The sequence below is a fragment of the Schistocerca gregaria genome, chromosome 2, assembly GCF_023897955.1.
Source record: "Schistocerca gregaria isolate iqSchGreg1 chromosome 2, iqSchGreg1.2, whole genome shotgun sequence".
NCBI classification, from domain to species: domain Eukaryota; kingdom Metazoa; phylum Arthropoda; class Insecta; order Orthoptera; family Acrididae; genus Schistocerca; species Schistocerca gregaria.
The window spans coordinates 777060350-777076489 of NC_064921.1; the positions used below are offsets into that span (position 1 = coordinate 777060350).

Genomic DNA, 16140 nt, shown 5'->3' on the forward strand with positions numbered 1-16140 from the left:
TTTTGTTTCAATATTCAGCCTGTATCATATGTGGTTTCCATAAAGTAGAAGAAAAAGATGCTGCATGACCATTTTTTTGTAACTTACCACACTTTATATAATTTGAAATGTAATTCATTTTCTTTCACAGAATGGCAGAATTACTTGAGGACACAGGCTGGGAATACAACAACAGTGAATGTTGTCATCTGCACTGTTGACTACCTGCTGCGATTACAGGTATAAATACTCAAAATAGTATTATAATTTATTATTTTTAAGTTTAGCTTTATAATTTCCTGTTCTTCTGATACTTGATGGTGTTTTTATTTATCCTAAAACTTGTCATTGAAAATAGATGGTACTGCTTCTAGGAATCAATAATGGATTTCTACTGGCACTACTCAAGTAAGGAAATAATAGATCCTGCTGGTAAGGCAAATTTCTTCAAAGCCATTGGGGTAGCAAGTCAGGTGTTTAACACACTTACTGAAGTAATCCAGGGGCCGTGCACACAGAACCAGCAGGCTCTGGCCCATTCAAGGTACGAGCTGTAATATAAAGTAATTCTTTCCTTTTCCAAATAAATTTTGACAGTACTTATGACATAAGAGGAGCATTTGTTTACAGCCATCCACACAAGCTGCTATTATTCAAATGCTCCTCATTATTTAAAAGGATTGTCAATATTTTTTATTTGTAAAAAGCCCCTTTTAAGTTACATATGACTTGTTTGGACTGTCTGACTGGATTCATGACACGTACTCACTTTGTAGGCTCTGGGATGCAGTTGGAGGCTTCCTGTTCCTGTTTTCACACATGCAGGACAAACTTTCAAAACATTCTAGTCAGGTAGACCTCCTGAAGGAACTATTGAATTTGCAGAAGGACATGATAACAATGATGCTGTCCATGCTTGAAGGTATCGAAGCTTTACTGCATTTGTCATACTAATGAAGTAAAAAGAGTAAGGTCCATGTTTCTAAAATTGCATCCACTATATCTCTGCATTGTTTGTTCTTTCAGGCAATGTTGTGAATGGTACAATTGGCAAACAGATGGTTGACACACTAGTAGAGTCTGCATCTAATGTGGAGGTGGGCTATCTTGATAATTTATAATTATGTACTACTTGTCATACACTGCTAGTTAGCCTGGTCTGTATTCTATCAGTGACTGAAATAACTCTACTGTGAACTTCTGTTACAGTTGATCCTGAAATACTTTGACATGTTCTTGAAATTAAAGGACCTTACAAGTTCTGCAAGTTTCCAGGTGAGTTGTATTTCTGTTGAGATAGCTGTCACATGCTGACTTACACCAAACCTCTGTCAAACACAGCAGGAAACTAGTGTGTAATTATGTTGAGAGGATTCTCATGAAGTCCTCCATAGCTAACAAGGCATAAAAGGCAACATTAAAGATGACGTTAAAATATTTGGAATGTACACTAAGCCAACCTGCAAGAGGCTGAGGGGATAAAGAGACATTCTTGTACTGTTATGATAGGCTTGTGTAATATATATGAAAATTTTGCAGAGATGACGAAGAAATTTTAGTTGAGTCAAGGAAAGAGAGATATTGGATTATTGCAAAATGTTATTAGTTAGGTGGAGATGAATAATATTTTTGATACACAACAATTATACTGCCTTAACCTTACACTTCTGTAAGTTTATAGATTTGTAGAGTAGACAGAAATTGTCCTCTGGGGTGGGGGAGGGGGGGGGGGGGGGTGACGGAAGCCACCTCTCTGCTGTCCAGATGCCTATAGAAAAGTTTTAGTTAGACATTTTGTTGGTTTTGTGTGATTTCCTTCATGAAACAAATTTTGAAACCTTCATGCCAGATTAAAAATGTATACAATACCAGATCTGTAACCTGACTCAGACTTGTATATACTAACAGTGCTTTTGAAACTAAACCATGGAGAGATACATGTATAAAAAGGTTTATTACTGTGTTTTGTATGACCAAGTATTATTCCTTGTACAATTTTTTGTACAATTTTGTATGTATTATTCTTTGTACTGCTTAATGTAAAAATTTTTATGTACCTTTTGCACAGATTGTTTCCCATAAATTTACATGTACTTTAGGACAACATTCATACAATATTTATTTCTACAGATGGATAAATAAATAAATAAAAATAAATATATGTTGCCGTAATGAAACCCCACAGGAAGAAGTCACAGGGCATCACATCTGGTTGATCTGACGGCCTGCTGAGAAGTGCTGTGTTGCTTGGCTGTTTGACAACCAACCCAACGACTCAATAGAGCTTTATTCAGATATTCACTCACTTGGCGATTCCAGTGAGCGGGTACCTCATCTTGTTGAAAAATGAAGTTATCCTCATTCTGCCTTCGAAACATTCAGTTTTGTAACACAACAAAATCTGCTGACCATTAACCATGTTTCCATCATAGAAGATTGGGCCATTAACAGATGAGTGGGATATCACACAAAACATGTTGACTTTGGTTGAATCTTGTCCATGTTCAGTGTGTGTTCTGTAGGCCCCAAATTTGAACATTGTGTTTGTTTGCTTGCTTTCCCACTAAGGTGAAAGTTGCTTCATCACTGAACCTGTTGTGTGAAAGTGTTACCACTGTCAGTAACATTCTGAAGCTTATCAGAAAGTGACACGTTTGTGTTTGATGTCGTGGCGTAGAGCCTGTAACAGTTGTTACTTGTATGGCTTCATAACCAACCAACATCTCAAAACATGCCAAATTGTTGTTGTAGACAGTTATAACTCCCAACTGATTTTGTAGGACTACATTCAAAAGTAGTTTGAATTCATGTGACATTATCTTTGGAAACACGAGAGTGACGAGGAGTCTTTCCTTTGCAAACATATATTGTATCTACAAAATGTTGATAACACATGTGAATGCTCCATCCATTTAGAGGATCAGTTTTCTACCTCAGCCTGAAACATCTTTGCCCTATAATCATGGAATTACAGTTTGCAAACTTGAGAACACAAAAAGATTTCTGCTGCAGAGTAGCCATTTTGCATCATGTGAAGGTAATCAGTCAAACAGAAAATGACTGACACCTAGCAGCAATGAATATAAACTAGGCAATGTATTTGTCCCTCCAAAAACCAAGCCATGTCTCAACAATTGATAGTTTTGACAACATAGTACATTTTAACAAGTATATTCTTTTTTGAAATACCATTTATATTGAGCCTGAATAGTTTATTTCTCTTTATGTTGTCTCTGTGTTTTAAGGAAGTTAAGTACCATGTGCTATGTACTAAAACTGCTTGTTGATGTTACAGGAAATTGATATCAATCATGATGGATGGGTTACTCCAAGGGAATTCAGGGAGAAAATGGAACAGCAGAAGAGCTACACCATGTAAGTAAATCATACAAAATTTTCTTGGTATTCAATCACAATAATCATCACTGCATTTATACGAATAATTGCATTTATCAAATATTGTCCGAACTTTTCTACTGCAAGACATGAGTTGGAGTGACAGCATACGATCAGTCTTTCCTCCATGTTTATCTACATACCTATTTACGTTTTTTTTTTTTTTTATGCTAACAGATCCCCTGCACTAATTATCTTCTGATAAGCAGTTCTTGCTACTTTGTTATCCCAGGAGTGTAAAAATAATACTACTGTTGTATATAAATTGTAAGGAAATTTCTGGCAGAATGTAAATAATTTAGGGGTAATGAAGACAACATGCTGAATAGCAGACATGTTGAGTCATCAACAGACGAATGAAAACTTTGCTAGCTTTTGGAAGATTGGAAGAAATCCTCAGAAGGTCATGCACACACACACACACACACACACACACACACACACACATGAGTGACACATGGTGGAAGAAGGAAGTAGCAGGAGGAGAGGGGACTGAAACAGATGGTAAGAAATCGATGAGCTAGGATACTCCTCCTTCTAGGTACAAGAGAAGGAGTAAAAGCAGGTGGGGCAGAGGGTTTAGCAGATGCTGAGGCCACGGTGGTTCCAGGAATGATGCACCCTGCACAGTTCAGAAAGGTTGTTACATCAACATTGACAGAGAGTCAGTTTTGCACTAAGTGGCCAATTTCTTCAGGAGAACCATCATCTGCTGCAACACATATGCCTCTCAAGTGGCAGTATTGCACAAAAACCTAATTTGCCACATTCCTTTCTGGAAAAAAATAGCCAGCATATCATCACATTCATTCTAAACAGTGCCAAAGACATAGGCACTGGCAGGAAACTTTATACACTCCTGGAAATGGAAAAAAGAACACATTGACACCGGTGTGTCAGACCCACCATACTTGCTCCGGACACTGCGAGAGGGCTGTACAAGCAATGATCACACGCACGGCACAGCGGACACACCAGGAACCGCGGTGTTGGCCATCGAATGGCGTTAGCTGCGCAGCATTTGTGCACCGCCGCCGTCAGTGTCAGCCAGTTTGCCGTGGCATATGGAGCTCCATCGCAGTCTTTAACACTGGTAGCATGCCGCGACAGCGTGGACGTGAACCATATGTGCAGTTGACGGACTTTGAGCGAGGGCGTATAGTGGGCATGCGGGAGGCCGGGTGGACGTACCGCCGAATTGCTCAACACGTGGGGCGTGAGGTCTCCACAGTACATCGATGTTGTCGCCAGTGGTCGGCGGAAGGTGCACGTGCCCATCGACCTGGGACCGGACCACAGCGACGCACGGATGCACGCCAAGACCGTAGGATCCTACGCAGTGCTGTAGGGGACCGCACCGCCACTTCCCAGCAAATTAGGGACACTGTTGCTCCTGGGGTATCGGCGAGGACCATTCGCAACTGTCTCCATGAAGCTGGGCTACGGTCCCGCACACCGTTAGGCCGTCTTCCGCTCACACCCCAACATCATGCAGCCCGCCTCCAGTGGTGTCGCGATAGGCGTGAATGGAGGGACGAATGGAGACGTGTCGTCTTCAGCGATGAGAGTCGCTTCTGCCTTGGTGCCAATGATGGTCGTATGCGTGTTTGGCACCGTGCAGGTGAGCGCCACAATCAGGACTGCATACGACCGAGGCACACAGGGCCAACACCCGGCATCATGGTGTGGGGAGCGATCTCCTACACTGGCCGTACACCTCTGGTGATCGTCGAGGGGACACTGAATAGTGCACGGTACATCCAAACTGTCATCAAACCCATCGTTCTACCATTCCTAGACCGGCAAGGGAACTTGCTGTTCCAACAGGACAATGCACGTCCGCATGTATCCCGTGCCACCCAACGTGCTCTAGAAGGTGTAAGTCAACTACCCTGGCCAGCAAGATCTCCGGATCTGTCCCCCATTGAGCATGTTTGGGACTGGATGAAGCGTCGTCTCACGTGGTGTGCACGTCCAGCACAAACGCTGGTCCAACTGAGGCGCCAGGTGGAAATGGCATGGCAAGTCGTTCCACAGGACTACATCCAGCATCTCTATGATCGTCTCCATAGGAGAATAGCAGCCTGCATTGCTACGAAAGGTGGATATACACTGTACTAGTGCCGACATTGTGCATGCTCTGTTGCCTGTGCCTATGTGCCTGTGGTTCTGTCAGTGTGATCATGTGATGTATCTGACCCCAGGATTGTGTCAATAAAGTTTCCCCTTCCTGGGACAATGAATTCACGGTGTTCTTATTTCAATTGCCAGGAGTGTATCTTGCTTCCAACAAACAGCAGGAATATCCTTAACATTGTAGTGTAGCCAAATTTTTTTCCTATGATTTCTCAGCATCCACACCGAGATAATTCTGATTTAAGAAAAAAAAACACATGAGATGGTTTGGTGTCTCCTTCTCAAGGGGCATCAGCAGGAATTTGCAACTCTCTTATTTAGGTGAACCTTCCAAAAGCAATCTCTGTACTTTTAGTAGCCTATGATGTGTATGCCATGACTTCCCAACAATTCTCAGAATAGTTCTCTCACTCATGTTCAAAATCAAACATAATTTTTTTGACTGAGGTCCAGGATCTTTTGAAATCAATTCTTTTGTTTTATCGTTGATTCTGTGGTCCTGTAAATTTTTCAAGTGTGTAAATAAAATTCCTCAGAGTGCTGTAAACTGTTGATTTCGCACAACTGAAATAGTTTATAATTTCACATATTTTTCAGGTAATGTTGACTTCATGAAATCATCATGTTTTGGCTAAGCTCTGATCTTATTTGAATTGGCCTGATAAGGTTTTGTTTGCATTTGTTTAACTAATAAGTTACTTAACTATATGACAAAAATTTTATACCTATTTCCCACTGAATGAAAACAGATATGATATGAAATGATTTTGTTATAGTGAGGAGATTAACTTCTTGTTAATGTGCTGTGATACAAATCATGATGGGAAAATAGACTACGTTGAATTCACTGAAAGATTTCACAACCCTGCAAAAGAAATCGGCTTTAACCTGGCAGTGCTCCTAACCAACTTGTCAGAGCATATGCCCAATGAGCCAAGGTATGTATGTTACTTAAGTCTGTTTAATTTATTTATTGTAGATTCTAAAATAAAAATGCTTCTGATAAAATTACTTGTTATCTAACAATGGAAATCCAGGATGTGTGTGTGCGTCCATCTAAGGGAAGATAGGGGTTCCTTAGTATAGAAGCTAGGAAGAAGAATAGAATGTCAGAAACTAGTGAGATTATCTATTGGGATGCAAGAATACTTGTGTATGGTCCACCATTCATTTGCACATGCATGCTTGGCATCGTCACTTTTTTTTCCTTTCTTGTTTGCATCTTCTAATTTCCATTTGTAAGTCACATATTGACATTAACTGTTTATGTTTACAGTGACTAGAAATATAAAATATTATGTGTTCTATTTGAGACACCCTGTATCATAAATGACTATCGCAGTCTGAAAATAACTGTGCCTAAAATTGTGATGCTGGGTGCAAACAGGAATACAAGTTGGTTGCAGCCACAATTGTTCACTCATCATAGTTATCTGTTTCATAGCTGCTATGTCCTTTTGTAACATGTGACAGTTAAAAGTACTTGTTCTTAACTTGTTCTTTTGCTATCCACCTTTAAGGTTGGCACGTTTCCTGGAAACAGCTGGAAGTGTATTGAATTACTTTGAACCATATCTTGGACGCATAGAGATATTGGGTGGCAGCAAGAGAATTGAAAGAGTTTACTTTGAAATAAAGGAGTCAAATATTGAACAGTGGGAGAAACCACAAATTAAGGTTGTTATTTTATATATAGGATTAAAATATTATCTGAGATCTAGTATGTATCTCCATGTAAAATATAACTATGCTGAAAGCTCTCATGTGTTCATTAGTTGCAAGAGATACTAGAGAGATACTTTTTAGGTTTGTTAAATTAATAATTTACCCATCTCTTAATCCTGCTTCTGTTTAATTCCACAGGAGTCAAAGAGGGCATTCTTTTACTCAATTGTCACTGAAGGTGGTGACAAAGAAAAGCTTGAAGCCTTTGTGAACTTCTGTGAAGATGCCATCTTTGAAATGACTCATGCAAGTGGTTTAATGGCAAGTGAGGAAAGCTCTACAATTGGAAAGGCAAGAGAAGCATCATACAGTTACATGACAGAAGAAGACGAAGAGCGGTAAGTACCCTGTCGGTCTACGAAATAGTATTCGATTGATCTGCATTTTCTCAATGTTAATTTTGGTTTTATCTAGTTCTGAGAACATCAAATTTACTTATACTCTGTCTCTATGTGTGTATAACATCTCTCTCTGTTATAACTTCAAGTTGAACAAATATATTTCAAGGAAGATGCAATACACGAAAGTCACAGATAAAGTAAACAGAGTAAGACGTGTGTACACTTTAACAGGCAAATCATAACTGAGTCCAAGTCTAGCAGCCACTGGCTGGCTGGCCGCTTAGGTGGCGCTGCTGCCACATGGTTGGCAGACAGTGCCACATGTAGAGGAAGCGCGTAACTGTGTGGTGGCACTTCGAAAGATCGGTGAGTCACAACACTTTTCTCCCCTTCGAAGTTTTTGCACAGGTCTTGATGGAATTGGCCTGTAGATTGTTAACGTCCATAGGTGTTGTTTGACTGGCGGTAAAGTCTCGAGGAGGAGGCTTCCCATACGGACGGAAGTGTCCCCGATGATAATGGGTCGAGATGACAGGAGACGTGGGGGTCGAATGTGCTGGGGGCCCATGCACCAATCTGCCTGTTGCGGTAAGTCCGGTTGTTATAACAGGAGACATGGGCGATGTGTCCGCATCCGTAGGAGAAGGAGGCGAGTAGAGTTGCTCTGACAGATGATGGTCATCTTGTTCCTGCATGGGCACGTCTGCTGGTGGCATCAGTCCTTGTGCTGGCGCTGATATGATGGTGAGAGGACTGCAGTGTGAGTAATGAGAGATTCCGGTATCCCAAGCATCAGGTAGAGCCGAAGGTGGCTGTTTCAGCATAGTCTTCAATTTCTGGAAAGCCGCATTGCATGACGCGGTCCAGTGAAAAGGCACATTTTTATACAACAGGTGATGCAACAGCTGAGCCATGAAGCAGCAGACAGAACAGGCATTGCCGGCACACGAGGCTGAAGCTGGTCCGAATGACGCACTGCAACACTCATGTCCATCTGGATTTCATACAGGCATTGGCCACGGTGTCGTAAGATGCAGCCAGGACTCTACTTTGGCTGCATGCTATATCCCCTTACCCATAGAAGGTCGTCGGTGGTGAACCGGCCAAGCGCAGGCACCCACGGCCAAGAGGTGGAAGGCCGCAGAAGATGAAGTAGCGTGCGGGGCTGTCGGCCATGTAATAGCTCAGCCAAGCTGTGGTCGCCCATGGGGGTGAAACGGTAAGAAGCCAGAAATTGGAGAAGTGCATAATCAGCAGAAGAAGTCAGGAGTTTCCTCATCTGAGCCTTAAGTGTGTGGACCAGTCGTTCAGCCTCACCATTTGTCTGTGGATGGAACGGAGGGGCCATGACATGCATTATGCCATGACAGGCACAAAAGTCCGCAAAATCGAAAGAGGCAAATTGTGGACCATTATCAGTAACAAGAGTAGAGGGAAGGCCTTACAAAGAGAAGATGGTAGCTAAAGCATTGGTAGTTGCCGCGGTGGTAGGCGTCGTGCAACGGACAATGAAAGGAAAGTTAGCATAGACGTCAATAACAAGAAGCCAATAAGTACCTAAAAAAGGTCCCACGAAGTCAGCATGAATCTGCTCCCAGGGCTTCTCAGGCTAAGGCCACGGTGACAAAGATGACTTCGGGGCGGCGGCCTGTGACGCACAAGGGCCACAGGCAGTGACCATGTATGCGATTTCAGAGTCGATGCCAGGCCAGTACACATGATGGCGCGCCAGAGATTTTGTGCGAGAGACACAAAGGTGAAGGAGGCACAAGACCGAAGCACGCAAAGATGCAGGTACCACAACACATGGCGAAGCATTTTCGGTTGAAAGGAGGATAACATCATCCCCAGCCATGAGGCGGTAACGCAAAGCATAGTAATTCCACAATGGATCAGAAATCTTAGCGGATGGACGATCTGGCCGATCCTTCTGAATACAGTGTAAAGCCCAGGACAGGGTAGGGTCAGAACTCATAGCAGCCGCCAGCCGGTCCCTGGTGATGGGGAACCCGTCCACAACCCGCTGCTCGGCAACATCCAGGTGGAAACACAAAAGTTCGTCCCTATCGAATGCCAGATCAGGACCCATGGGAAGGCGAGACAGTGCATCAGCATTCACATGTTGAGCCGTCGGCCGAAATGAACCTCATAATTGAAACAAGACAAGTAAAGAACATTACGCTGGAGGCGGTGTGCAGTCTTGTCAGGAAGTGACATTGATGGACGAAACAAGGAAACAAGTGGTTTGTGGTGCGTAACAAGATGAAATTTGGATCCATAGACAAAAACACCAAACCTGTGAAGAGCATAAATAATGGCCAAAGCGTCTTTTTCAATGTGAGAATACTTTTGTTATGCATCCGTGAGTGTTTTGGAGGCATAAGCAATGGGTTGTTCAGAACCGTCAGAAAACGGTGTGTAAGGACCGCACCAACGCTGTATTGAGAGGCACCCATGGCAAGAACAAGATGTTGGCCAGGTCGTTAAGTAGCCGCGCATGTGGCCTGTTTCAGAATAGTCTTCAATTTCTGGAAGGCCGCATCGCGTGACGCGGACCATTGAAAAGACACGTTTTTATGCAACAGGCAATGCAACAGCTGAGCCATGAAGCAGCAGACGGTAAAAACTTGTGATAGTATGCTATTTTCCCTAAGAAGGTGTGCAGTTCCTTAACAGATGTAGGGCGAGGAAGGGCATCAATCGCAGGACAGTGTGCTGAAGCGGACAAATACCATCCCGAGTGAGTTGAAAGTACGTGATAGATGCCTGAAAAAATTTTGATTTCTGAAGATAACACTTTAAAACGGCAGTCTGTGAGACATGAAAAAGTGTGCAGAGATTTTGAAGATGTTCGTCAGTCATGGAGCCAGTGACAACAATGTCATCCTGGTAATTTATACACCCAGGGACAGTGAGCAATAATTGTTCCAAGAATCGCTGAAAGAGAGCAGGGGCACTGCCAACCCTGAATGGCAATAGTTGGTATTGATAGAGGCCGAAATGCGTGTTAAGGACCAGAAACTGCCGGAAAGCAGCTTCGGGAGGAAGTTGATGATAAGCTTCTGACAGGTCAGGTTTAGAAAAATACTGGCCTCCAGCAAGTTTAGTGAACAATTCTTCAGGTCGAGGCATAGGGTAAAGTGTCGATAAGGCATTGAGCATTTACAGTGGCTTTGAAATCGCCATAGAGATAAATATCACCATTTGGTTTAGCAAAAACAATGACAGGAGAGGACCACTCACTGGAAATGACAGGAAGCAAGACCCCTGAAGCAGTGAGACGATCTAGCTCCCATTTGACCTGATCGTAGAGGGCCACAGGAATGGGCCGAGCCCAAAGAAACTTAGGCCAAGCAGTGGTTTGAGCATGATATGAGCTTCAAAGTCATTTGCACGGCCTAACCCAGAAGAAAAAAAGGATGGAAATGTCGTTGACAAGGAATCCAATTGAGCAGAAGGAATAGCATCAGATATGATATTGACAGAGTCATTTATGGAGAACCCAAAAACGTGAAAGGCATCGAAACCAATAAGATTCTCCACGTTACTATGGTTGACCGCAAATATGGGAACAGTGCGAACGGCAGATTTGTAAGATACCTCAGCATCAAATTGTCCCAAGATAGAAATCTCGAGCAAGTATTTGGACAGTGAGGAATAACTTTCCTGAAACGGAAGAAGTACAATTGACAGACAAGACAGAATCAGAATCAGCGTCATTTTCATGAACATCATGCATGCGGTCGGATTTGCAAACAGATGACACATGACCTTTTTTTTTTTTCCCCCCACACATGTCCCAACATTGTGGACAATCTTTTCATTAATGTTTCGTAAAACTCTTCGGACATGAAGGAATTTGCCGTGGGTTTTGCTGCAGTTTCTTAGAGGTTTGTTTACGGTTAGGCTGAGGCTGCACTTGGGAGCGTACTGTGGTACTGTGGCCATGTCGGCCGGCGGGGACACACCACACGCTTCGTCAACATCGCACAGAGGTAGTATTTCCCCAACGTCGCCCCATGCTCCTATTTGCACTCCAGCGGCATGAGAAATTTCAAAAGACTGAGTGATGGATAGGACTTCATCTAGGGTCAGATTTGCCAACTGAAGGGCACGTTGCCTAACTTCTTTGTCGGGCGCCGATCGGATAATAGCATCCCGTATGATGGAATCGGCATATGATTCTTTGTGAACTTCAGTAACAAATTGACACTTTCTACTGAGGCCATGAAGTTCAGCAGCCCAAGTGCGATAGGATTGATTCAGTTGTTTTTGACAACGATAAAAGGCAACACGAGAGGCTACCACATGCGTTTGCTTTTGAAAACAGACGGACAGAAGTGAGCACATTTCAGCAAAGGACAAAGACGCAGGATCTTTCAAAGGAGCCAATTGCGCCAACAACCGATACATTTGAGATGAAATCCATGAAAGGAACAGAGACTTACATGTTTGTTCATCCGTTGACATGAAATGCCAAGAAGTGCTGTTGAAGACGTTTTTCGTAATCAGACCAGTCTTCCACCGTCTCGTCGTAAGTAAGAAAGGGAAGTAGAGATAACGATGAGAGACGCCCCGCATTTGATGCCGCGACGAAATCACGAATCGAGTTTGTGAGAAGCGTTTACTGTTCTATGAGACCTTGCAATAGTTGCTCTAAAGTAGCCATGGAAACATGTGGGTCAGTGATGGAAAAGAAGAATCACTACCTCATCGCCAGTTGTTATAGCTTCAAGTTGAACAAATATATTTCAAGGAAGACGCAATACATGAAAGTCACAGATCAAGTTACAGAGTAAGATGTTTGTACACTTTAACAGTCAAATCATAACTGAGTCCAAGTCTAGTGGTCACTGGCTGGCTGGCCGCTTAGGTGGCGCTGCTGCTGCATGCCTGGCAGACACCGCCACATGTAGAGGACGTGCCTAACTGCGCCGCGGCACTTTGAAAGATCAGCGAGTCACAACAGTCTCTAACATTTTTTTACTGTTGTTCAAAACTTTGGCCAGTAATTAACGAATTTGAGGTAATAATTTGAGCTGGTACATGCAATAGTATGAGAGCTACTTGTGGTGCTCATATCTTTGCTTACAAATCATGCAAATATCTTAATCTGTGTGCACATTTGGGAAATACAATGTTATGTTCACTGCCTGTACATACAGTTTGCATTTTATTAGCAAGATATGGCTGATATAGCAGAACCAAGCAAGATGGCAGCTAATAAAAGTCATGAACTGAATCACTTTTAGGACCTTTCAAAAGCAGCAGATAAAGACATCCATGGGGCAGATGTCAAAAATCATCTCGAAAAATTAGGAAGAATTTTTCCTTTTGTAAAGATGGACAAATTATGGGTTTATTCTCCTCCCTTATGTTAAAAACAGTACACACTCTGCTGCGTAATGAAAGATTCATTCTGGAACAATACCCTAGACAGGCTAAGTCAGTTTTCCTCAATATGCCTTTATTCCAGTAGTGCTAGTTCATTTTTGAGAAGTGTGAAAAGTAGGAGAGAGGGAGAGGTACTAGTAACAAGTGAAACTATGAGGGCAGATCTCTAGTTTCCCCTAGGTAACTCTGTCAGTAAAAGCACTGCCTACAAAAGATGAGGTTCCAGATTCAAGCTCTAGTATGGCACTCAATTTTTATCTGCCAGGAGGTTCCACATGTGGATGTGCGGGAGTTGTTGTGAGCTTTTGAAATATATAGAAATAAAACAGAAAGTTAAAAGGTAAAATGTGGCTTATGTTCTTCAGTTCAGTATTCAGTAGAGTGTGCACTTGAGTCAGTGGATAAATCATTGGCCAGTCAGGACAGTCATTTCTCGGTCAGTGATGGAACAAAGTCTGAAAAATCATTAGGAGAGGAAAGGGAAAGGAGAGACATCATGCTCACCTGAGACTAGAGAGTACAATGTCTCTTGGCCAATGCCTCTGGCCCTCCACAGCCAGTATGTGATTCCCTTCCCACTAGTCCCATTGGTTGCACAGACATATACGGGGGAAGCTCACATTCAACAGATTTTAGGAACAGACCTGTTTTATGCTAAGGTGTTGCCTCAACCTGGCATGTAGGCACTGAATGTTAGCATAAAGGTTTTGGTAGACAGAATTTAAGTGCTGAAAATTTTTGAATTGACAGTAAAATTTTCTCTCTCTCTCTCTCTCTCTCTCTCTCTCTCTCTCTCTCTTTCCCTCTCCACACACACACACACACACACACACACACACACACACACACACACACACACACACACACAAAGTCACTCTCTCTGTTTGAATTATGAGATATTCTGAGGGACATACTACTGAATATCTTGTGGTGACAATTATTCTTATCTTTTATTATTTCAGGGCTGCAAAAGATCCAATTCGCAGAGGCATCCAAGCTGTAAAAGATGCAGTTTATTTCTCGTTGGCTTTGTTGTCACCTACCAACATCAAGAACAAAATTAATGAGCTTCAACAGATGTCATTTATGGAATTATTTGTTGGATTCTTTAAGCTCATTTTCTATGTTTTCTACTATTCAGGATTTGGAGTCTCTGTGGTGATCAAGTAAGCAAATTTTTTTCGCCTTATGTTAATGTGCAGATGAGCCAGTGCAGTTATTGCCATATAGATAATTTTAATATTGCCATTTCTTGATAAGAGGGCAAGTTTGATTAGGTTTACTGTCATTACTAATTATAAATTTTCTGTTCCATTCTCAATCTTCCAGTATCAAAATTTCCTTAAAATAGTTTCGTGCTATTGTTATTTATTTGTTTGTTTAGGTCTGCTTTTAGTAGTAATTATAAATTTTCAGCTCAACTCTCATCCTTCCAGTGCCAACATAGTGCATTATTTCCACTGTTATTAAATTTTCTTGCAGGGCACTTATTCAGATGATTAATTTACCATTTTATTTAGAAATTTATTGCTTTATTATTGCTGTTATGCATCATTATAATCTTTAGTAATACAGTCTGTTTTTATTCTATTTATCTTGCTTTCAATACTGTTGTATTATTCTAGCTCTGTTTAGTGAATTCCTTCTCCTGCTTCCAGTCAGCTGTTCAAAGACTGGCTGGCCTTACCCACAATCCCCCCACGGCTCTCCCTGAAGAGAACTACCACTCTCCCCTTCTGGGAACCCTATTCTCCTACCTCCTCTACTTCTCCAGAGTGGCGCTCTGGAATGCACTCCACCCTCATTGGCCCAGTGTTGCCAACGTCCACAAGTGGAATCCTTGCAAACTTCACACCCAAACAGATGAAGCTAAATATTGCTCACGCAAATGTCCAGCTCAGCTTGACGAGTTTTTTCATATATTTCACAACACAGAAATCCATGTAATACTTCTGTCAGAGACCTGGCTCAAACCAAGTATTCCCATAAGCTCAATAAAATCTAGATGGCTACATCTTTCTAAGACATGTCAGATGTCACCGATGAGGGGGTGGAGTAGAGTGTACATACACTCTGATTTATCTCCAAAAATGCAACACAAATCCAACAGTAATGAAGATAAACAAGTTGAGTATATTTTCAGAGAGATAGATTAAATCCCTTATCAGAAAGTGTCTGATATGTGCCCTCTTCAAACCTCCTAAAGAAGGTGGGTTTGCCTGCTTCAAAACTGCTCTTTCAAGTCTCAAATCAACATACGAACATATAATTAAAGCAGGTTTTCTACACATTAGTTCATCTAAAGTGAAATTTAAGCAGATGGTTTCTTCTTCAAATGTGTCACTACTTCATCTTGCTGCTACCAATCAAGTGAACAATAGTCACACTCTCATAGATATATTTGCAACAAAATCCACAAACAGAGTCATTTGTACTTCCCAAATATCTGCACTCGGCATATTCATCCGTGACGTAATTTACATGACATACTCACTAGAATTTCCCAGAAAGGAATTACAGCTGACTACATACCAAGACTTCAAGCACATTAATTTATCTAATCTTGCAACTGAGGTACATCTACATCTACATACATAGTCCAAAAGCCACTGTATGGTGCATGATGGGGGTTACCCCGTACCACTACTAATCAGTTCCTTTCCTGTTCCTCTCACAAACAGAAGAGGGAAAAACAACTGTCTATATGTATCTGTATGAGGCCTGATTCCTCATACCTTATATTCTGGTCCTTACACAAAATCTATGTTGATGGCAGTAGAATCATTCTACAGTCAACTACATAAATAGCTTTGGGACATTCTATTCTTACTCAACTATATGAGAAATAAGCCCCGTTAAAGACCGGGAAAGTAAGAAGGAAACCTGCACCTTGGCTAATGGGAGAACTAAAACAGTTCATGAATCTCAGAGACACTGCACATCAGTCATTCAAACATACATATCTGAAAAATATATTGCTTACAAGCAGAAGCAGAAAAAAGTCAATTAAGCTGTGAAAAATTTAAAACTCAGGTGTACCCATACATTAACCAACAACAGAAAAATACCAGCTGTCCTGTGGTTTTGGCATAGGCAAAGTAAAAGCTGCAGCTGATCCCATTGTCCCAGCTGTGAACTAGACTGGTACTTCACATTACCTACAATGACA

General features: G+C 41.9%; 1 protein-coding gene across 9 annotated transcripts in view; it reads left to right on the forward strand.

Annotated features, from left to right (window-relative positions):
• The window catches only part of LOC126335019 (ryanodine receptor), a 691249-nt gene that overhangs the window by 601745 nt on the left and 73364 nt on the right, over positions 1-16140 (forward strand). For all 9 annotated transcript variants that reach the window (XM_049997852.1, XM_049997851.1, XM_049997850.1 and 6 more), the window contains 10 exons: positions 131-219; positions 354-523; positions 756-901; positions 1006-1076; positions 1189-1254; positions 3275-3354; positions 6288-6449; positions 7032-7188; positions 7375-7574; positions 13934-14137. In XM_049997852.1, the coding sequence (XP_049853809.1) occupies positions 131-219; positions 354-523; positions 756-901; positions 1006-1076; positions 1189-1254; positions 3275-3354; positions 6288-6449; positions 7032-7188; positions 7375-7574; positions 13934-14137 (1345 nt within the window). The remainder of the gene's footprint in view (positions 1-130; positions 220-353; positions 524-755; positions 902-1005; positions 1077-1188; positions 1255-3274; positions 3355-6287; positions 6450-7031; positions 7189-7374; positions 7575-13933; positions 14138-16140) is intronic.